This window comes from Lasiodiplodia theobromae (assembly GCF_012971845.1).
Source record: "Lasiodiplodia theobromae strain AM2As chromosome Unknown scaffold_8, whole genome shotgun sequence".
Lineage (NCBI taxonomy): Eukaryota > Fungi > Ascomycota > Dothideomycetes > Botryosphaeriales > Botryosphaeriaceae > Lasiodiplodia > Lasiodiplodia theobromae.
In genome coordinates, this window is record NW_023336574.1 from 146,078 (window position 1) to 167,382 (window position 21,305).

Genomic DNA, 21,305 nt, shown 5'->3' on the forward strand with positions numbered 1-21,305 from the left:
GAGAGCAGCAGGAAGGAGAGGTCAGGCGTCGCAGGTTGTCAGCATCGAGGCCAATTGGCGATGTTTGGGATAGTCATGCGCAGAGCTGCTGCATGGCGTTCGTTCCACGGAGGTTGGCGAGGACGTGGACGGGGCGCGGGCTCCAGGCAGGCGGAGAGGACGGGAGACACAGCAGATTTAGTATGGCAGGGTGGTGGGACGCGAGGGTACTTCAGGGCGATCCGATCGGCAGCGCGCGCGCACATTAGCCCAAACGGCGGCTAGCACGATAACGCAAGCTCTACGCTGGAGAGGCTGCAAATGTGCGGTGAGGGCGTTAGCACGGGATTAGTGCTTGGCTTGGCCGGATGGAGGGCGGGCGGAGGGTGTGAGCAGGGGCCCCAAAGTAGAGCCGTGCCTGGCGCCCTGCGAGGAAAACCTGCCGAACAGCGGGAGGGCGTGCGTCGGGTCTGATGAAACCCGCGGCAGTCAGCCACAGCCTGTGGCGCCGCCTGGCCGGCCCAATCGACGCCTGTTCCTGGCCGTGATGCCTGCCCGTGCAGGGACCTGCATCTCAGGGGCACAACCTCCACTGCCTGCCTGCGCTGCTCCCCGCCGCCCGGCTGGCTGCTGACCACCCTGCTGCTGCGCGCTGGTGCGCTGGCGGCCCCCAGCAGCTGCCATGACGCCTCGATGCGCCTGTCTGGCGCGGCGCGCGCCGGCTGCCAGCCTGCGCCGTGGTTGAGCGGACGCGGCGGGAGAGGTAAAAGGGCCGTTGGACGCCCACGCGAGATTGAGGTGCACCCACTGGCCCTACGCCGCGCGCGTGCCGCCAGTGGGCCCCGTCGCACAGTAGCTGCAGGCCCAGCCGGGCAGTTCCTGGGAGCTAGCCGCCTTTTTGACTGCTCCCATCAGCAACATGCACGCTGGCTCTGACTGCAGCCGCGCAGAGCCCAGACCAGGACGTCGCGACTCCACAGCCGTGTCGTGCAGATATGGGATGCGGTGTATGGCGTGCAATCTAATGGAGTCGAGCCGTGGTCACACGCCCACCGCGCGACTAACGACGTGCCTGCAGCTCGCATGTCAGAAGCCTAACCCAGTGCCGCCTAGAACGTCGTGGCTGACATGCACATCATCATGGGCTCCCCTCGCTCGCATCGCTGTCGGCAGCCGGCAAGATTTGAATAACCCGCGCTTGGCTCTAGCTGGCCTGACCGAGCCGTGGATGCAGCGACGCTGTTCGGTCCGCCCAGCTATGGCGCATCGTGTGCGACGGTAGTGCGAAGCATGGCGTATTACCTCGACCGCGATCGCTCCAACCAGACGTGACACCGGCACCGCAGCAATGACGACTGCTGCTCACAGACGCCGTGCAACTCACGTTAGCAGATCAGTCCATCGGTTACCAGGGTTGGGTCGAGCAGCGCCCCAGCGTCGCGGGGTTGATGATAGTCGATGGCCTCGCTCGCCAACTCGGTGTCAGCCGGCTCGACGCAGCTGAGGGCGACGCGTCCAGTATACGGAGCGCCCGACGTCGAGGCGTTGAGGCTTGGTGGTAGCGGATTGTTGTCCGGCGCGAGGCGCGCCTGACAAGTGAGGCCAGACTTCGTGAGATACGACCCATCCAAGGAGAGCTGCGCCGCCACGCGGGTACTTCCACCAACTGTCATGATGTCGGCAAGCTCGACTGCGCACGACTCGCGAGCCCCGCATACCCACGTGCCGATCCACGCTTTGGGAAGGCACCGCCGGCCGAACATCATAATCCCACCGCGGCTCCACCCTCTGCCGTCTTTTCTCCGCGACCCTAACGTCAGATGCAATCCATCGTCGACGCAGTAGCCGCAGTCAGGCACGCTACCACCACCCTTCTCGAAGTCCGCCGTAAGTCCGACCGCTATCTACGCCAGACGCAGACCGCAACAACACCCGACGGCTTCCGGCTGCAGAATAAATCCCCCCATCGTGCCTCCACTGCCGTCTCACGACGGCCGCGACTAGGGACGGCCCCTCCCAGACCCTCATCAATCAATACGTTTCCTGCCATTCGCCGCCGTTTCTGCGTTGAAACTCATCGTGACTCTGGTGCGAGCCGCCAAGCATTCTGCAAGGCGATATTGCCCGAAGCGTGGCGGGCCGCGTATTGGGGCTCGTTCGGCTAAGTTGTTTGTACTCGCGTTTCTTCTTTTTTGAGCTCGCTCCTGAACCCCGCCCCCACATACCGTATCGTCGTAAGACTTGCGACACCTGCGAAAGCCCGTTGTTTCTGCGTGCGCTCGCTTCCAAGAGCCTTTTTGCCGGGTCACCGCTCGTCCTCTCCGGAGCTCAGGCTATCCGGCCGAGCGTTGTGCGCGTGCGCCTCCCTTTTCCCTTCTTGCTTCGCGGAGAGAGCCGCATGAGCGCTCGTGCGCCATTGCTCCACGCTGCCAGCTTTCCCGCAACCGGCAATGAGTCGACGAGGAGAAGCTTTCGAGGATCTCTGCGAGCGAGCAGCGGTGGGCGGCGCGACAGATCGCATATCCCTTCGAATCCCGTTGATCATCATCACGCCTCCTGGTAGAGCAGACGATTTGCAACAATTTTTCTCCTCTCTTTGCTCGAATGGCGCGTGCACCTTCAACGGCGGATAATATTCCGTCATGCCTCGCGAGAAAATCCCACCTGATCTCCTTTGGGACCCTCTCGTGCCCGCTCCACCAAGCGCCAGCCCGACGGTCTTGAATCCGATGCATGAGATGAGGCATATCATTGCGCGAAACCGCGCATGCTCCGAGCCGTCCCGTACGCTTCCGCATCAGACTAACCCAACTTCTGACTCGTTGTCTGCAAGTCTACGAGGCTTGGGCTTCCCCTCGGATGCCTGAACAACTGACTGCGACAGCGCTTGTTGCGAAGCTGCTATTGATTAATCTGAGAGCTCGCGTAGCATTCTAGTGCCCGGAGCTACTCTTGTGTTTCCGGAGTTTCGTTTTGAGATAACATCCGAACATCTTCAGATAGGTAGCGAGAAAAGCTGCTGTTATTCGACTGCGTGACAAGGATAAATATTGAGAACTCGTAAGCACGAAATCATGTTGCCGTCATAATGTTCTCATCGGAACTGCTCGAGGTATCATTTTCTATGCCGCGCGGAAAACATCTGGCCATCGCATCTCCACCGTCCTATTGAATTGCCTAATCTAGAGTAGGCCAAGCTTGATCTTGCGCTTGCCAGTACTCTCTTCCTGCTCGTCGCTGATCCTGACCATGACCTTTTGGAACAACTCGAGCTTCACGTTTCTGCTGCCCGAAACAGTGAGGACGTAATTCTCGGCGTCGAACTCGGCGTCGGGCTCTGGCGTCGCAAGGTCCCGTAGCCTAATCAGGCTCTCAATGCCGAAGCGCGGCACGAAGACTACGATGCCGTTGGTAAAGATCCTCATGACGAACCCCTCCTCGTCGACCACTCGTCCCTTGAGCGCTTGGCCCACGTAGTACTCGATACTTGCGCGTCCGGCGAATTGCGCGTTGCGGTGACGCACGTTGATGTTCTTGCAGATCCCCTCCAATTTCGCCTTGCTGTGCAGACTCGAGTCCAGCGGTTCGTACTCGATGGCTGCGGCAAGCTGTCTATGTGCTTCCAGATCTGCGTAACGGCGGATAGGACTGGTGAAATGGGTGTAAATCTCACTGGCAAGGCCGTAGTGACGGAACTCGGGGTAGGCTTGTGTGCCAGCACAGAAGTACTCGGCAGACATCATGCATCTCGTAGCCATAATACGCACGAGAGTGTTGAAGAAAGGCTCACTAGAATCCACGCATGTGTCGAGAGAGTCTGCAAGAGCCTTCGAACTATCGACGCGAAGCTCCAGACCCTTTTTGACCTTGAGCTGGTTCGCCAGTTCTTCGAAGTTATTCTTGGGAGGAGCCGCGTGACGACGCAAGAGCGCGGTTTGCGGGAATGCTTCGTAGTTCTTCTGGGCAACAGTAATGTTGGCAAGCAACATGAACTCTTCGACAAGCGAATTGGTATCCAAGAGTCGCTTTGTCTGGACGTCCACCGGGTCCGATGTCTCGGACTCCATTTGTACCTTGACCTCAGGACTCGCCAGGTTCAGCGCGCCAGCATCATAACGCTTCTGTTTCAGCTTCTTGGAGAGCATCAGCAGCGTTCTCATGCCCTGGGTTAAATCGTCCGTTTGTGACCGGTCGTCAATCCGAAGTTGAGCCTGCTCATAACTGAAAGCCTCGCGGGAGCGAATGACAGACTTCGAGAAGTCTGCCGAGACGATTTCGGCATCCGGTGTGATTTCCCAGAGAACCGAAAAGGCGTAACGCTCGACGTATGGCTTGAGCGAGCAGAGGTCCGTACCCAGAAGCATGGGAAGCATGTCTATGCGCTTATCCACAAGGTACACAGTTGTGCCTCTCATGCTCGCTTCCTTGTCCATGGCGTTATTCGGCTTGACGAAGTGGGAGACGTCGGCAATGTGTACGCCAACCTGGAAATTGCCGTTCGGCAGAGGATGGGCGTGCAGAGCATCGTCGATATCCACACAACCCGGTGGGTCAATACTGCAGACCAGCAAATCCCGAAGATCGCGTCGGCCCTTCCAACCAGGGTCGTCCTTGCTAGCTGGAACCCGCCAATCATGGCCCTCAGGTGGAAGACAATCGAGTACTGTCTTCGGGAAAGGCCTATACTGGACGTCGTATTCCAGTAGTAGTGCCTCGGTTTCCGCCCCCTTGGATTCGAGTTCACCTAGTGATCGGACGAAGTGACCCATGGGATACCTCGACTCTCTGTTCCAGGCGTCAATTGTGACAAGCACACGCTTGCCCAGCATTTCGCCTGCCTGACGTGTTCGGACCCTGATCTTTGGGATACGTTTGTCCATGGGAATGAGGAAGACGGTTTGTTGCGCGCGGTTTTGCTTTGCCGTAGAATTGACAGAATCTCTGTCGACGTGACCGACATACTGTCTCCAATTCCTTTTGATGACGCCCACAACGCGTGCTGTTGGTTGCGGTCGGCCCTCGGCACTCTTCCCTTGCACTCGTTTGACTTCCTCTTGCAGAGCTCTTCTTTCCCTCTCGGTGACGACCGCCTCGCCTTCCTCGACATCTGCGTTCTCGTTCTTGTTGAAGGTCTCCTCCTCGATAATCTTTGAAGATGGAGCCTTCCATTGGTCCTTCGGCAGTACCTCCACCACCACAACATCTCCTGAGACCGCACGGTTGCTGTTTTCTCTTCCAAGGACCAATAGTGACTTCTCGAAAGCCGGCACGTGCACTGAGCCTTCGAGGTAGTTGTAAGGCGACACGTTGAAAATGCCCTGGTGCAATGTTCCATTCTTCACGCCAGTCATCATTTTCGACAGAGTAAAGTACTAAACCATGTTAGCGCACTGCCGTGACATCATTGAGATAGCCTACCTCTGGGTAGAGCCATTGGCCCTGGTTTGCTTTGGTCTCGCGCTGCTCTTGGCCAGAAGCAACCATGTCTAACAGCTGCTCTGCATTAGGAAGACCGGCAACGTAATCGGACACTGCCCCTCGTCAGCATGCCACGCTAGTGAAAGCCAAGTTAGGAAGACGTACACGAGAGGGCCTGGAGTCCCTCGGCCTTTGCTTTGCGAAGATTCTCCCTGTCGTCGCTGAGCATGACAACAGAGGGGCACTTGGCTGCGCCCGGTCGTGACTTGATTGCCTGCTGCAGGTGCTCGCCGTACCATTGCACGGCTTTGCGGACGGCACGGTCATTCCTGTCGTTGATGGTTTCACCCTCGCCCCGGGTGATGTATGTCTCTAGCCTAAAATCGTTGAAGAAGACGTAAAAATGCTTGCCCTCATTCTTGGTCAGGCTAATAAGACGGTTGTAAAGAGGGGCAGATTGATTTTTGACCTCCTCTAAGACAGTCTGAAGAACAATCACGTCGTGAAACGCAGTTTCAACCTCAAAAAGGTCCATTCCAGTGAGAAAAGCATTGGTGTCAGGAATGAGGTAGTGGCCGCTAGGGAAAGTCTTTGTCCCGGCTGGCTTTTCTGAAAGCACAAACGGTGCCACTGCAGGATCATTAGTATTCAGCAAGGGAAAGGGCAGCACTGGGACACGTACCCTTGCCGTTGTAGTCTTTGGGAGCGGCGTCCAAGCATGCTGAGCAGAGTTTGGACGAGCATGGGATGTCTTGCCGCAAGTAAAGCTCCCTCACGATCTTCTGAACTTTGCCACTTCTGGTAGACCGCACGTAGACCTTGCTGGCAAGGTTGGGGGCCGCCGGATCGGCCCCAAAAGACCTTTTGAGACTCGTCATGGTGTGAACCGAGCTGCAGGTTCTGCGGAGAAGACGGTGCAGTCGGTGAGCTCGGCAATGGTGCAGGACAAGCGGAGGTGCCTGTCGCAAGTCGCGGCTGAACTTTTCTGGAAGCGCGGCGGGTGTTTGCATCGGTTTGCGCGCCAAGACCGCACGGACGCCGACGCCGACGCGGGCTCTGCGGCGTCACTTTCGCCTTTGGCCTGTCGCCTCCGGACTGCACCTCTACATCGACGACCAGCGCCACCGTCCCTGCAACGCGTGCCAATCCTCCGCGTCTCCTTTGCGCATACTTTGCGCTCAAGTCGACTGAGTGGGCTCCACTTGCTCGAACTCTCACCAATCGATAATTCTGCCAACGCAAAGAGGCCATCATGGACTACCAGGCAAGCTCTCACTTCGTTATCTTAATACGCGAGCACATTTCGCTGACCATACCACAGAACCGTGCAGGCTCCAAATTTGGCGGCGGTGGTGTAGCCTCGCAGTCTGCCACCAATGCTGACCGCCGCGAGCGTCTCCGCAAGCTTGCGCTCGAGACCATCGACCTCGACAAGGATCCTTACTTCTTCAAGAACCATGTCGGCAGCTTCGAGTGTCGCCTCTGTTTGACCGTTCACCAGAACGATGGCTCCTACCTCGCGCATACCCAGGGCCGTAAGCATCAGACAAACCTGGCTCGCCGTGCCGCGCGCGAACAGAAGGAGGGCAAGGACAAGGACCAGTTGATGGCCGGTATGGGCGCCAGCGGAGTGCAGGTCAAGAAGAATGTCATCAAGATCGGACGTCCGGGTTACAAGATCACCAAGATTCGCGATCCTCTTACCCGTCAGCAGGGTCTCCTCTTCCAGCTGCAATACCCTGAGATCAACCACAACGTCGTTCCCAGGGTCCGCTTCATGAGTGCCTTCGAGCAGAAGATTGAGGAGCCGGACAAGTCTTACCAGTATCTGCTGGTTGCCGCCGAACCCTACGAGACTTGCGGCTTCAAGTTGCAGGCCCGCGAGATTGATCGTCGCGAGAACCGCTACTGGACCTGGTACGACGAGGACCAGAAGGAGTTCTGGATTCAGATTCTATTCAAGACGGAGCGTGAAGAGCGTTACAGCGGAGTCCCAGGCCTTGCACCTTCTAACGGACCAAGGCGATAAGTGTTTTTCCCCATCCCTGCAAAACAGGTGTTTATTGGCATGGTCGGCGTTCAGGGGATCAGGAAAGCGTCAGGCTGCAAGGCAGCAGCAATGGTCATTGTAAGCATAGATACCTTATACACGTGCGGATTGCAATCTGCTAAGGCTCGTCTTTCGTCGTCCATCCAGCACATGACATGTTACAGTGCCGTTTGTTGTTTGCTACCAGCATGATTAATTTGCTAAGGGTGATACATCGCCAGACATGCAATGCAAATCGCCGCCTGTCGTTTCGACAGGTGCATCGTACGTCATACGCATGCACGATGATCCATCATACGAGTGTAACGTTGACCATTTTCATCGCATCGTAAAATCGCTGCTAACATGTCTGATGAAGCGAGCCTCCACCTGACCACGACTGCCATATGGGGGCGCGACGCACAGTCTCGGGCTGGCTTGACTCTAGCCCCACAGAGTACTCCGTGAGCAATCACCTCTCAACGTCTCTGCATGCGTCCTACCGCAGGTAAGATCAACGGCCGCAGCAGTGACACTGCGCATCGACTCTGCCGGTTTGTTCAACACACCTATCTAGCCAAGTTCTAGAGCGCGATGGGAGGATGCGCACCATGACAGGCACCGTAGATGGGCGTAGGACAGACCTGCGGACCGGGGGGCTTCACGCGATCAGAATCGACCATACACCCCGAAGCTGGGCTTTGACCGGCCTCCCAGGATCTTGGGCCTGGGCATGTCTACCGTACAAGCGCCACTTTGTCCGCAGATTTTTGACATGAAAAATTCATGAATCAGAAGGTCTACCCGCATCCGTATTCCCACATCCACTGACAGTGTGCATCGGACATGAGTTGCTAGTGGCGCGGTTTCGGGCCGCACCCAGTGTAACCTCGTCCCGTGGTCCATATTCCAGCCTGCCGTCGTCGCCATCGTCATCATCATCATGAGCTAGTTAGCCCTTCGGAGGCGGCAGTGAAGATCCGCTTGGACCAGGCCGCTCCCGCGGATGCTCCCCGTCCACCCGTCATACGAGCGAGGGGCCCGCTCCGGACCCACCGTCTTCTGGAGTCCGGCCGCAATATGAAGCGGTGTCATCTCTTGGTATCCGCGATCAACAAGCCGACCTTGGCACGCGTTTATACCCTCGGCCATGGGCGAAGGTTGCTATTGGCTGTGGTCAGAGCGCTCGGTGCGACTCTTGTCGCACAAATGTGTGAGCCTGAGTCCCGCTAACGGCGCGGTAGAGATGCCCACGGGCCAAGATGGGCCCCCAGCCTCTTCGCCGGTCTACCGGAGCGGACAACGGTCCTTCCTGAAGGCCAGGCCAGGCAGCGGGCGCGGGTGCTCGCAACACTAATCGGATCGTGCGGCGCGCGCCGTGGACCTAGGTCATCGGCGGCGCTGCTGCTGACTTAGTATGCAGGGCACCCGCAACTAAAGCGCGCTTGCAAGGCACTGCCGCTGACACGGCGCTAGAGGATATTGGGCCTATATGCTTTGCTGAGTCTCAACTAAAAGCCGGTGTCACGTCCCTAACGCCAAGGCAGGCCGGTTTCAGTGGTACGCCGATGTTTCCTTTTGGCGAAGAATGTCCTATAGCGAGGCTGCGCGGCGTGGGTCTTGCAGAGAGGCGCTTGCAGAATTGCAACCAGGCGCGACGAAGATCTGCCCAGGCATCCGCTCAGACATCCGGGGGGCGCAGCGGCCAGCGATAGGCGTGCAGACGCGGACTGTTGGGCAAGGGCCGGAGAAAGCCTGGCGGTGTCTTTCCCTGCCCAGCAGCTGCAGCGACTACTGCGCGTCGAGGGCCACGGCGGTCAAAGGATGCAAACACACCGCCAAACTTGTGCAACAGGCCCTGAGACAGCCAGAGCTTGACAGCGTCGGCGACGATGAGTGGCTGCGGGCCTCACGAGGGACCGGTTTCTGTGCGAGCTGCGCTCCCAACGGTGTGAAGCATTCCGGGTCGTCGGTAGGCTTCTGGGCGCAAGGTTGACGTCTGGCGGCTGCGAGGTATGCGGGCCCCGGCCTTGTGCGCGTTTGGAGATGAACTCGGGACGGCTTTCCGCACCATGACGCCGTTTGCTTCCCCTCGACAGCAGTGTTCTCACTGTCGTCGAAGGCTGCTGGCGGCGTCCGGATCCGACAGCACGGCGACGCGGGTCAGATGACTGCCGCTCGACATTCCTTCCCCTTTGGGCTGGTGGGTTAGCGCGCGGCGACTGACTCTGGCCGTCGTCGTCTGCTCGCACCCATGCACGCGGCGCCGGTGCCGCTGCCGGCGGTTCGAGCATGCTGCCACGGCCGGCCAGCGCTGGGCCAGATGGGCGCGTGGGTAGCATGAGCAGCGAGGGCGACGAGCATGAAGAAGCGGGCGCGCCGGGGGCCGCTGCTGCTCGCATGCTCTTATCAGAATGACCAGCGCGGCCGTATCCGCAATGCTCCATTTATTGCCCGCTTGGAGGAGTCACAAGGACGGCAGAGCTGATTCGCCGCCGTCATCGACATCAGGACTTCTGCGACGGCCGCCGGTGTGGCGCATAGTGCGTGATGATTGGCCCGCCGGCCAAGACCCTGCAGACGCGGACACCAGATGACTCCCACACTCCCAGCGTCGCACAGGCCTGGGCCGCCTTTTTGCCTGGCCCGCCTCCTAGCGTGCGTGCTCTTTGAACATCCTAACCTCGACGTCGAAATATGCAAGGCAGACTCCGCGCCCCGCCGCCCTGGGCGCCGGCGCCACTGACCGCAAGTCTCCAGAATGCGTGGGCCCCGCGAGGAGCAGGCCCGCGCGCGCGCTCTCTCTCGCGACGGGGCGCGCGCAGCAGCAGGCCAGCCAGTGCCGGCCGGAGCAGGTGGCGGCGATGGCTGTGTGTGGCTTAGGCGCGGGCGGGAGCAGATGCAAGATCGCAGCACGACTCGCCCGCCGGCCGCGGACGGTAGATCACCGCCGTGCAGCGCGCTTTGCACGCGCCCGCCTGAGGGTGCGGACGGCGCGGCCGATCTCTCGTGTCGACGACCGATCCATGCTCCCGCCGGGGCGCGCATGGCTTGCCCTTAGCTGCTTACAAACGGAGCACATCCCGCCTGGCTGAGCGGTCGCGATGCTGCTTTGGGCGCGTCGAGCGGAGCATCAGGCAAGCGGGTCGGGCGACTGCGAGGCCGAAGAAACCCAAACCGTGAATCCTGTCGCTAGGCGCCGCGCTGATTTGGCGGCGGCGCTGAACCCCTCATGGCGCCGGGCGCCATGATGCTGCACGCCCCCAAAGCATGCCGCTTGGCGCAGGTGCTTGCGAGTGCAGCGATTCCGATACGGCTGGCCGGCGCGCCTGCAGCCTCGCCCATCATACCGCGCTGCAGGTCATCTGGCGTCGCGGTCTTGACGAATCCTGCGGCTTGATTGCTGCATTCCCCGGGCAGCTGAGGGCGCGGATTCCACTTAAGCACTCGCACACCCGCCTGCTGCCCGCGTCGGCTCGACACACCCTCGCGCCGACGCAACTGAGCCCCCAGCTCTGGAACGAGGCGCTGCGCTTCGCCTCAGATCACGGGCGCTGCCACTGGCCTCGCTTGCTTCCGCCCGCCCACGCCGTTTGGGCCCGTCGCCGCGTGTCGTCGGAACGCCCGCAGACGCTCTCGCCGCAGCATCCCCGCTACGCGCCGCCCGCCCTTGCGACACAACTCTGGAGCCGGCCGCACTCCCGCACCAGGGCCCGCGGCGCCGGCTGTTCGCTCTTCAGCAGGGCGCCATTAGCCGCAGCGCAGGCAGGCGGATGCTGGCTGCTACATATTGCCTCCCGGCCAAGCTCGCTGCCACCTTCGCTCCCGCACCCGTGGTGCCGCCGCGCAATAGAGCCGCCCGCCGCCCAAGCTCCATTTGAGCGCGCCAGAGCCCAGGAATCTCTGCCCTTCAGCAGCACTCGTCCGCCTCGCGCCCGGCGCCCTCCCGCCCCGCAAAGCCTCGGAGATTGCTCCGCGTGGGCAAACGCAGCACCCGTCAGCCAGCGTGCAGACAGGCCAGCATCCCGGCCGGCCACGGGCGCGCTGCAGGTGCCGCGCCCGCACACACGCACTCACACGCCCTCAGCCCTCTGCAGGCCCCCCGGAGCGCAGAGCCACAAGTAGCGCACCCGCAAGTCAAGTGTCGCTGCCGACTCACACGGGGCTTGGCAGGCGCGTTGCATCATCGCCCGCGCGCGGAGCAGCCGTTCGCTTCGCCTCTGTGGCACTTCGCAAACTCCTTCGGCGAACCTTGCATCCCTCGACCAGCCAACGCCCACCTCGCAGCGTCCAAGGCCCGCACACCGCCGCCTCCCCATTCTTGCCGCTCCCGAGCTTCAGGGTCCGTGGGTCCAGCAGGGTTGGCAGCAGAGAGATCGATATCTCGATGCTCCGGGATCGTGCAGCGCACCCCAAATCCGCCTGCACCGTGTCGTAGCCTCTCAGCTACCGTCGCGCTTCCCGCCGCCCACACCACTGCTCGTCGCCTCGAATGCGACGCCTGCGCGCGCCGCCCGTTCGACCAAGTTGACCACGCTCGTGCGAAGTCGCGCCTCGACTGCGCACGTCCGCACGCTGCTATAGCGCCGCTTGAAACGCCGTCGCCGCCGCCAAGTAATTGCGCTTCCGACGTCCGTCCATGTACTCGACCACCTCGCATCTCCCTGTCTCGGCGTCCTTGAACGGCGGCATTGGAGGAAGCATAATGGATCCGTCCGGTACAATAAACCCCGCTGCTCTCAACTCAGCAGGTAGTGCGTACTTCCCCATCGCCCTCGCCGTTTGCGCGGCCCACTCCGCGAGCGCGTCAGGCGCGTTTTCACCTCCATCAACCCGCGCTGCCCCGCGCGGTTGCTTACGCTCGCCGTGCCTGCCGTCGCGCTCCGCTTCCAGTTCATCCTTGCTAACGTGCGTGTCGCCTTGCGCAGTGTTGTCAGGCTCCACCTCCAGCATCGCCCCTCAGCCAAGTCCTCGCGGCATAAAACGAAGCCGCTCGCCGGAGCATGCGGAAGACGTCTACGCGACTGAGCGCGGAGATGAAGGTGGGTTGATTTTTGCTTTGCTCCATTGTGCGCGTTTGGGGCCCAAAGTTCGCTAACGCCTTCGTGAACCATCAGACGACTCCAAGCCAAGGAAACGCGGGAGGCCGCCAAAGTCAAGGGTGTCTGAAAGTCCTCTCTCAGTCCAGCCCCAGGGAACGCTGCCCGCTCCTGGTCCGGTTCAGACGCCGCAGCTCAAGTCACAGTCCCTGCCGCAAACATCACCACCTCAATCATCCCCTCCGAAGTCCACTCCCACGAAAAGCACGGTACTAAAGGCACTGCCGACAGTTAGAGACCACACGACCGATCAGCTTAATCCCGAAGGCGATGAGTATATACCGCGTGAATTCGACGAGGCCGGAGAGAAGAAGGTTACCACCACCGGACATCCGTTAGACGGCAGAGAATACCGATGCCGCACGTTCTTCGTTCCTAATAGAGGCGACAAGCTTTTCATGCTCGCCACAGAATGCGCACGAGTGTTGGGTTACCGTGACTCATATCTGCTCTTCAACAAGAACAGGTCGCTGTACAAAATCATCGCCACCCAAGCCGAAAAGGATGACCTCATCCACCAGGAGATCCTGCCGTATTCTTACCGCTCTCGGCAAATAGCCATCGTCACGGCCCGGTCCATGTTCCGCCAATTTGGCAGCAGGCTCATCGTCAACGGCAGACGCGTGAGGGACGACTACTGGGAGAGCAAGGCCAGGAAGCAAGGCTTCACCGAAGATGACCCCGCTGGCGAGAAGCGGCCAGGTGCAGCAAGACAGAGAGAAGCCGCCGCAGCAGAGGCCAACAGCCACGCATTGACCGCGTTGCCACACGGAGAGATCATCTACAGCAACGGACCCGGCCAATTGGACGTTCCGCCCGGGGTACACCCGGGTACCCTGGGACCTTTGCCTATGATCAACCTGGCTCCCGCAGATGAGCTGCGTGCGAGAGACTTTGGTGGTCTCCAGAGGCCGAGGCATGAGATATCTGGCCCTGCCTACGAGGGTCGGATGATACCAAGCACTGCCAGCGAGATACTGAATCAGGCAGCGCACGCTGCAGAGTACAACAAGAATCTCAGTGGGCAGCGAACGGTTCGCAGCAACTACATGGACGAGTACTGGAAGAGACCGCACGAACCCGTGCTCGCAAACCACCAGCGCCAGCCCACGGTTGAGGGTGAAGGTGTCCCGAGCACTCAGCAAGGACTCCCATCTCCCAGGCCGAACGCGAACCCGATGATACCAGGACAGCAAACGTTGCCATCGCACGCTCAACAAGGACCGTCGCAAATGATGACGCCTCAGCAGCCGTACACGCAGGCCTCACACGCACCAAACACGATGGTTCAGACGCCGATGCGGCCTATGCATCAGCCTCCTCATCTACAACATCGGTCACCGAGTATGAACATGGGACCTGGGGGCGGCCCGGGCCAACCAGGCCCGTACGGTTATCCGCAGAACCAAATGTGGCCCCCACCACAGCCACAGCCATCTCCGTTGTCGCAGCAGCATAGCATGCAACAATTCGGTCAGCAACAGTCGCCTCATCCGCAGCCGTCGCCTCTGCACGCGCCACCTCAAATGCATCATCCTCAAGGCAGTGCGTCAATGCATGGGGGCCCGATGGGCTATTCGACAATGGGCGGCATGAACCCTGCGTACAGGAACATGGGTGGCAATCCGTACCAGGCAAGCCCTAGTCCTCAGCACTTCAATGTGCATCAGAGTACTGGCGCGCCACAACCGGGTATGCAGGGCTGGTCACAAGGACCCCCTCAGCAGGCGCAGAATTGGCAGGGTTTCTAACGGCTTCTCCCTGGACGTTGGATGCCGCGGTCATGCTCCACTCTTGGGAGCGGTCTGGCGGTGATAATTTCACGGTCGAGCAAACACGTCGATTGCAGGCTTCGCGGGCTTCAGCACGCTTCAACGCATGTCACGCAAATTGATACGGGTTCGGCAACACGCAGCATTATCAGGCTTGGGTTGGCTTATCGAAGTATTGGGGTTAGGGGGGATACAACAAGGCGTTTTCCACCAGCTATGATGTCTCTTCGGAGGTTAAGAAGAAATTCTTTTCGGGCATGTTTGGGTATCTTGTTTTTGCGCGTTGAAATCTACCGTTGGCTTTCTCGTCTTGCCTTCACTTCGGAACTTGATGTTACATTCCCCTTTTCTTTCCTTCTCATACCCTGTATACTACGCAAAGCACAGAGAAAGGGGAGAGGAGAGGTCGGAGGCTTGCAGTGCTGCGCATCATCATCATCATCATGCATAATGCTGGCGGAAATTCTCCCTCAATTCTTCTTTTTCCTTGGACAGGGAGGATCAACAGGCCCCCTTCACGCACGGCGAAACCATAGGGATACACATTCTTCGCTTCTCGACGCCTCCGCACAACTTCCCGACTTCGATTCTCGGTACAATTGTTTAATGGCACTAATACTCTCCGGGGCGGCTTATGGCGTGAGTCTCGGCTGGACCACGGCCTCTGTTGCTCATTCGTTATGTCTTCGCTTCGCACCGCAGGCTTTCTCGTTTCGGGCCTTTTTCTGATGAAAGAATCTACGGAGGGAGAATGGGAGGAGGTTGGAGTGGAGCAATGAACGGCAGCTGACACTTTCGGGCCATGGAAATCGAGATGAAATGAAGTCGTATCAAATGAATCAATCAAGACCATTTCGCAGCGGCTCTGGATCGATGCTCGCTTGCGCGACTTGCTGCGCCATTGCGTCCGCGGGCCGGCGGATGGATTGGGGTGAAGATCATCCATGCGGATCCCATGTCCATGTCCACGGGACCATGAATGGTTTTACTCGTTGCGCGCAAGCTCGCGCGTCCCGTTCGATTTAGCTCGGGGCGCCACGCAATATTGCCGCCACTGGTCGCTCACGAGGGTCGCGACGTCGCCTCTCCGCAGTTCGTGTTTTTCCCAGCCATCGGCCAGCGTCCCCTGTTCCCTGCTCGCATCTGATGCTGAGAAGATGGGCCAGTTTTGGAAAGCCTGAAAGGCTAATCGTACGATTACAGCATCATCCACTATCTATTATCTGACGGCGTGCGCCAAGCCGAGGCTCGCGCATCCTTCCGCGAGCTGCTGCTTCGTCTTTCCCCTGGTCCATCACACGGGGCGAGGCAGCAGCTTGTTGCTTGTCTTCGCCTAAGTGCGGCATTACGGACGACTATCGAAAGCGGTTGCACGCGCACGCTCGCGCTTTAAAAGGTCAGCGTGCAGGGCGGGGCCTAAGCCTTATGCAATGCTAAAATCTCGTCACACTCCTTCGACCGGCGCGGGAACGACTCTTCGACGAGACGACGGTCGAGGTGCTTCTCAGGCCTCATTTTTTTCAGCTCTCTCGTTGGCATTGCTGATTGGGGAACGCGGGAAGGCTAGGGTTGCTCCGGCAAGGACGCCTTATCCGATAGCGTCGTCGACGGTGCTTCCTTCCCTCTTGCCTGCTTGCCTCGGTCGGCCGGCCACTCCTTCGGCGTCGAGCGAGGAGGATGACGACGAGGCAAACAATGAGCTGATGGCAGCCTCGTCCAAGCAAGCCCGGGAATTTTTGCCTTCGCGCTTTGCGCGCTTCGGCGGCGTGGTCCGTGATTCGAGCGGAGCGAGGAGATCAAGCGACCACGGTGGCGGCGGCGGCGGCTGCGGCTTGCAGCGGGGAAGGACGACGAGGGCTCCGGGGTCTGAGAAGGTGAGAAGAAAAGACGAGAAGGTCAGAAGAAGCGGCGTTGTTTCGTCATGCGCATGCCGGTGGCCCCTTTCTTCTTCCCGCCGCCTTGCTTGATCACTGCTTTTTCTTTTCCTGCGCGCTCGCATGATCTGCTTCTCCCCCGCAACGGAGGCATATTCAATGCGCTGCGTACACTGCAATTGACGGCAGCCACCAGACACGACCCCGGTCGCGGTACAAATTGGCCGTGTAATCTCGGCATTATTGTCTTCAGTCTTGTCTCGCTGCTTACATCACGGAGCAGGACGCGAGAAGAGACAGGAGGGGAAGAGCGAGGATGTGATGACGACTACGATAACGGCGGTGATCAATGGCTTGCTTACTGAGCGAGCAGCGACGCCCATCATCCGGCCTCGTCCTGCACCGCCTCAGTGTTATTGACGGTCTGGAGCTCGTCGCCAGCGTCACCGGACCACTTTCCTCTCATTTCCCCATGTCTCCTTCTCTCAGTATCTCTCTGCCAGTCAGCAAATCACTGACTGAGCGACCTTTGGTTGGCTCCAGGACGGCCAGGGTAAATTCGGCTACTGCTGGATGCCTGTTGCCGCTTGTATGCACAGCCGGCACGTGGTCGCCGTGCGCGCGCGCGACCCCGTCTCGGTTCCTGCAGCTTCTTCCCGCTGCTTGCTGCTTGCTGCGTGCGTTGCTGCATGTTTTTGCATGTCTCGGTCATCGACGCTGGCTTCCAGGGCAGCCGATATCAGGTGGTGATTATGTGTCGGCGGCCAGGGTTGCATCTCTAGCTCCGATTCTGGCCAACGTCCTCAACGACTGGCCCTGCTTTGCTCGCTGCCCCGGGCGCCTCCCGTTTCATCTCGCCGTCTCGTTCGGCGGAGGTAGCCTGTTCAGAGACGCGATCGCGGGCCAGATTCAATGCTGCGTTGCAACAGGAGCATTGCACGGCGAGAAAGGCCGCCGTCGTCGCAACGGTTGGATTGCACCGTTGTAGCTGTAAGAGCAGCTCGGGCCGCTACGCTGCTCCTCCGCTTCACTGCTCCAACGGCATCTGCCTCTCGCTTCTAGTGCTGATCTGAGCTTAGCACGAAATATGTGTCCGAAGAACCTGGGACAGAAGGCGAGTACCTAGGCAGCAAGGCAGAGTCTAAATCCCGGATCGGGCTTCATCAACCTGCGTCGGACGCTGTCCATCCGGCCTGGGTGGCGTTTTCGATCATCCTCAATCCTGCTACTCCTCCGCGGGCCGGGAGAAAAGAGACGGGGAAGCGGCGATGGTGCCTCATGAAGAAACGGTTCCTTGCGCCCCGTTTATTCCCAAGTCCATGGCCTAGACGCTGACATGATGACGATAGACGGCGCGTTTGTGGGAGCCTATGGGGAAGCTGCCGAGCGGGCAGCCAAAGCTCCACTCGTGACTTGCCGCGAGAGAGACGAGCAAGGGGCCCGGTGTTGTGGCTCAGGTTTATTTCCTTTTTCCCTTGGACTCGGTTTCGAAATGAAAAAGCAGGTTGCCGGCTTGTCTCATCATCAGTAATCGAACGCCTCCGGGGCCGTGGATCAGCGCCCCCCGGTCCATCGTCACTTTGTCTACCCTCACTCTCCCTTCACCCTCTGTCCGCGTGCTGCTGCGAGGTGCAAAAGCTGGATGCGCGTTCCCGCGTCGTTCCGCGTCTAGCATATCCCGCGATCACGCATTACCGCACGTCGCCGAAACAGGAGAGCGAGGCCGGCAGCCAGGGTCCAGCGGCGGCGGCGGCAGGACCGCGGGCATGCAGGCCAAGGATAAGCGTCGAGAAAAGCCTCATTCGCCCTCTCGTGTCTCATCGCCCCGTAATCCTCATCATCGCCCGCCGCGGCGCGTCAGCCTCGACGCTCCGGCCGCTTGGTTCATGGAATCTGATTGCCTCTTTGCTTTTCGGGTGCGTCATCGCAAACCGAACCAATCACCGCACCATCCCTGGCATTAACGTGGCATTTTTTGCGTTTGTTTCCTTTTGATTGTGCGAAGATCACTTTCTTTTGTGCTCCCTTTTAAGTGGGCCAATGGGGCGAAGGAGAGAAGGCAGGAAAAGCAACACGTTAGCCGCGCCATAGCCGTCGCAGAGACGGCTGTATGTATGTCACTTCTTAACGCCATTGCCTAGAACACGCCAGACCATCCCAACTAGCCTTACCCAATAGGCTCGTCGTCCGAAATGCAGGGATTTGCGACCAAAGAAGAGCCCGCGGGAGAACGCCGGGCGGACGACGAGAGATAAAGCGCAACTTTTCGATGTTTGAGAAGCGAAAGGAGGGCAGGGAAAACCCCCAAAGCCAATGCATGTGAGATCGCCCGTCGGGAGGCTGCGCCTGCCGAGGCCTGGGTAAAATATGTAAGGTTTGGCGCATGCGAGCATGCTGACCGCAGCCAGCAGGGAAGCGGGAGACGGGGGGCAAATCAAGCACGCAGCAGCCGCACGAAAATGCAGCAAGCAAGATTAAGTTGGTAACGGGACCCAGAGCTGTCGCGGATCCTCCCTTCTTTGCTTACTTTTTTCAAACCCTGCGTCGTGGGCAAAACCGGACTTGGAGAGAGTTGAGGGAGTTCTTTCGTGTGATGGGCCCAGCCATGGTCGTCGCTATACGAGAAGTTTCTACTTGGCATATCCCAGCTCTCTCGTCCACCGGGCCAATATCGGCGGGCTTCGAAATGTTGGATCTTTTCCTCATTCGCTCGCCTTGTCTAGCTTGATCTGGGACCGCTGTCAGTCTCGCACGCGCCCAGAATGGATAGACGTTATCCGCAAATGGACTCGTTCTCGGCAGAATAAGCCACAAGTAGTTAAAGATAGATTTGCAGGTCGGCAAGGGGAGAAAGGATGCCGATGTTCTTGCCCCGTCTCGCTTATAGTGGATTTTCGATAGTTCGGGCTGCATGCCGCTTTTGGTTTTGGGGTCGTCGCCTATTTTGTTTACTACCCGCTATCGCAATCACAAGGGGACGGGAGGATTGCCGCTCCTCCTTCCCCAACGAATCCCATCAGTAATGGCAACTCGTTACGTCTTCTCGTGTCAGGGGAGAAGGAGCCTAATCCATGCTTGTATATATCCAAGTTTTCAGGCCCGTCCTCCACGCGCCAAGCATGATCTGGAACACCAGCGCTTGTTGAAATTTGCACGACGATGCCCATCAAATGGCGCTCCGCGAATTTAGTATGCTGCGCTACCTGTCAGAGTTTTCTTTTATTGTTTTGCGGCTGTGGAACTCGAGAGGATCACCGGCTATCAAACCTTAATAGAGGTTGCCGTATTAGGTATATGCGTTTTGGCCCCGCCCACGAACTTTTTTTTGAGGGGCTCAGAACCACAACCCTGGCACTACTCCGAGGCCCACAGTTTTCGTAGAACGATCTGCAGGGTGCGGTGCTCCATCGTGAATCGAACGTGGGGCCCTCGCCGAGAGCTGGGCGATCGCTCGTCTATCCACCGCGATCGAAGTGATGAACGCGCCTCATACAGTCGTGCACGTTCTGTGAGTGGCTTCATGTATGTGCTTCCCTTCAGCCGGCTCTTTAATATGTCTACTACTCCTTCATTGCGTTTATCCTGATCAGCAGCGAGAGTGACAGTAAAGATGCAGGCGCCGCCGGGCATATAAGCTGCTATAATGCTTTGTCAACATTATTTGAAGCGCATATGCAGCAGAATGTTCCGATGATCAACTCTGCCCACAAGGCCTGGCCTGGCCACATGCAAGTTGCCTATCATCACTTCCCACTGAGGCACTGGGAAATCAATTACTGTAGCCTGCTTACCAGATATTAATTCATCTCGGCAATTTCCAACCGCCTTTACTACGGTATGTGTTAATGTCTTCATACTATAACAGCGGATAGATCTCCTTAGTCTTGTGACATATAGAAATTTGCTATTATAGGAGTGAGTGGGCACGGTACAGCACGCAAAGTGCCATGAACTACTGGTATTGGACTGCACTGCGTGCACGAAAGGGAGAATCTGATGTTTTATCTATCTCTTCACATATTGAGCCAGAAGTCCGCTGAAATCCCACATGGGGCCGGATCCAGTGATCCAGACTGGCTTTAGCTACCAATAGATATGAGCCATTGGGTCATTTCCCTCTTCGCTCTTAGGTAAACACTTGTCGAGTCTGCAGCTGCAACGTGTTTTCGACACAGTTGGTTGCAAACGAGTGATGCTCTTCAAACGTGTCACATCAAATCAGAGTTTTAGTACGCTGCCCACAGTTTGCGTCCGGATACTTTACAGTTTCAACACTTACGTCTACACTTAGACATTTGCCTCAACTACCTGTGCGGAGAGGTCTATATGGTCCACTGGATGAGGAAGGGCAAGTTTCCTACAATCCACTGCGGAAATGACAATCCGGATATGTATGGGTGGTTCGAGACAGCTACTATTCTACGATCACCTTTGACTCGGTTTGCTTCGGGGTTCTCTTGCGGAGATATGCTACTCTACTTCCATAAGATGTCAAAGTCCATGCCAATTCTCCCATCTTTCACTCTACACTATTGTTCGAAAATTTGCCTCAAGAAATACAGAGTAGCTCGTTGCACACCCTGAGGAGGGTAAAGATTTTGGATTAACGTGCTCGGGTAGACCCTACAGGATGCTTCTTACTTCTAAGAAAGGGTGAACAATGAGGCAAGGCATAGTCTTGCCCCTGGGAACTATGTAGAAGAAGTGATGTAGAAGTGTGGGTGCCACGGAATGCAGGTTCACATTACGGATTATTTTAAGCTACAAACCTAAGATTTTGCGGGGAAAGGCACATAAACCGTGGGAAGCAACATTTCCATTCGATAGCTAATATATACAAGACATGCTGGAGTACTTTTTCGATCAAGCGAGGGATTCTTACTATCGAAATATATCTTATAAGACCTTCGGCGCGCCGGTGATATCGGAGTCTACGTAATGATTATTACTGCTGAAGGTTATTTTCCCCGTGAATGTCTCTCTAATACGACCATTGTCCTTGAAAGCAGTCCGCGTGTAATGGATTAACGTACATTATATCCTTGGTTTAAGCCTCGCACAGGATTGATTGCATCATCTATAAGTTGTGGATTCAGTGCGAGTGGCTATGTCCTTATCCCTGCCATCGTACCTA

General features: G+C 58.1%; 4 protein-coding genes across 4 annotated transcripts; 2 read left to right on the top strand and 2 right to left on the bottom strand.

The window, feature by feature from the left end:
• Window positions 1–1,364: 1,364 nt before the first annotated feature.
• Window positions 1,365–1,652, bottom strand: LTHEOB_3074 (N-acetylglucosamine-6-phosphate deacetylase; the record flags this gene model as incomplete). The annotated part of the gene is made up of 1 exon (XM_035511957.1): window positions 1,365–1,652. One exon carries the CDS (start codon window positions 1,650–1,652, stop codon window positions 1,365–1,367), a length of 288 nt encoding a protein of 95 aa, XP_035362967.1.
• Window positions 1,653–3,161: 1,509 nt separating this feature from the next.
• On the bottom strand, window positions 3,162–6,275 carry LTHEOB_3075 (Ribonuclease II/R; the record flags this gene model as incomplete). The annotated part of the gene is made up of 4 exons (XM_035511958.1): window positions 3,162–5,351; window positions 5,398–5,510; window positions 5,563–6,027; window positions 6,080–6,275. The coding sequence occupies 4 exons, from the start codon at window positions 6,273–6,275 to the stop codon at window positions 3,162–3,164; spliced, it is 2,964 nt and encodes a 987-aa protein (XP_035362968.1).
• Window positions 6,276–6,649: 374 nt separating this feature from the next.
• Window positions 6,650–7,426, top strand: LTHEOB_3076 (Splicing factor 3a subunit; the record flags this gene model as incomplete). The annotated part of the gene is made up of 1 exon (XM_035511959.1): window positions 6,650–7,426. One exon carries the CDS (start codon window positions 6,650–6,652, stop codon window positions 7,424–7,426), a length of 777 nt encoding a protein of 258 aa, XP_035362969.1.
• A 4,639-nt stretch (window positions 7,427–12,065) lies between these two features.
• LTHEOB_3077 (Chromatin-remodelling complex RSC SWI/SNF subunit Rsc7/Swp82) lies at window positions 12,066–14,276 on the top strand (the record flags this gene model as incomplete). Its single annotated transcript, XM_035511960.1, has 3 exons — window positions 12,066–12,144; window positions 12,355–12,468; window positions 12,610–14,276. The coding sequence occupies 3 exons, from the start codon at window positions 12,066–12,068 to the stop codon at window positions 14,274–14,276; spliced, it is 1,860 nt and encodes a 619-aa protein (XP_035362970.1).
• Window positions 14,277–21,305: the final 7,029 nt, after the last annotated feature.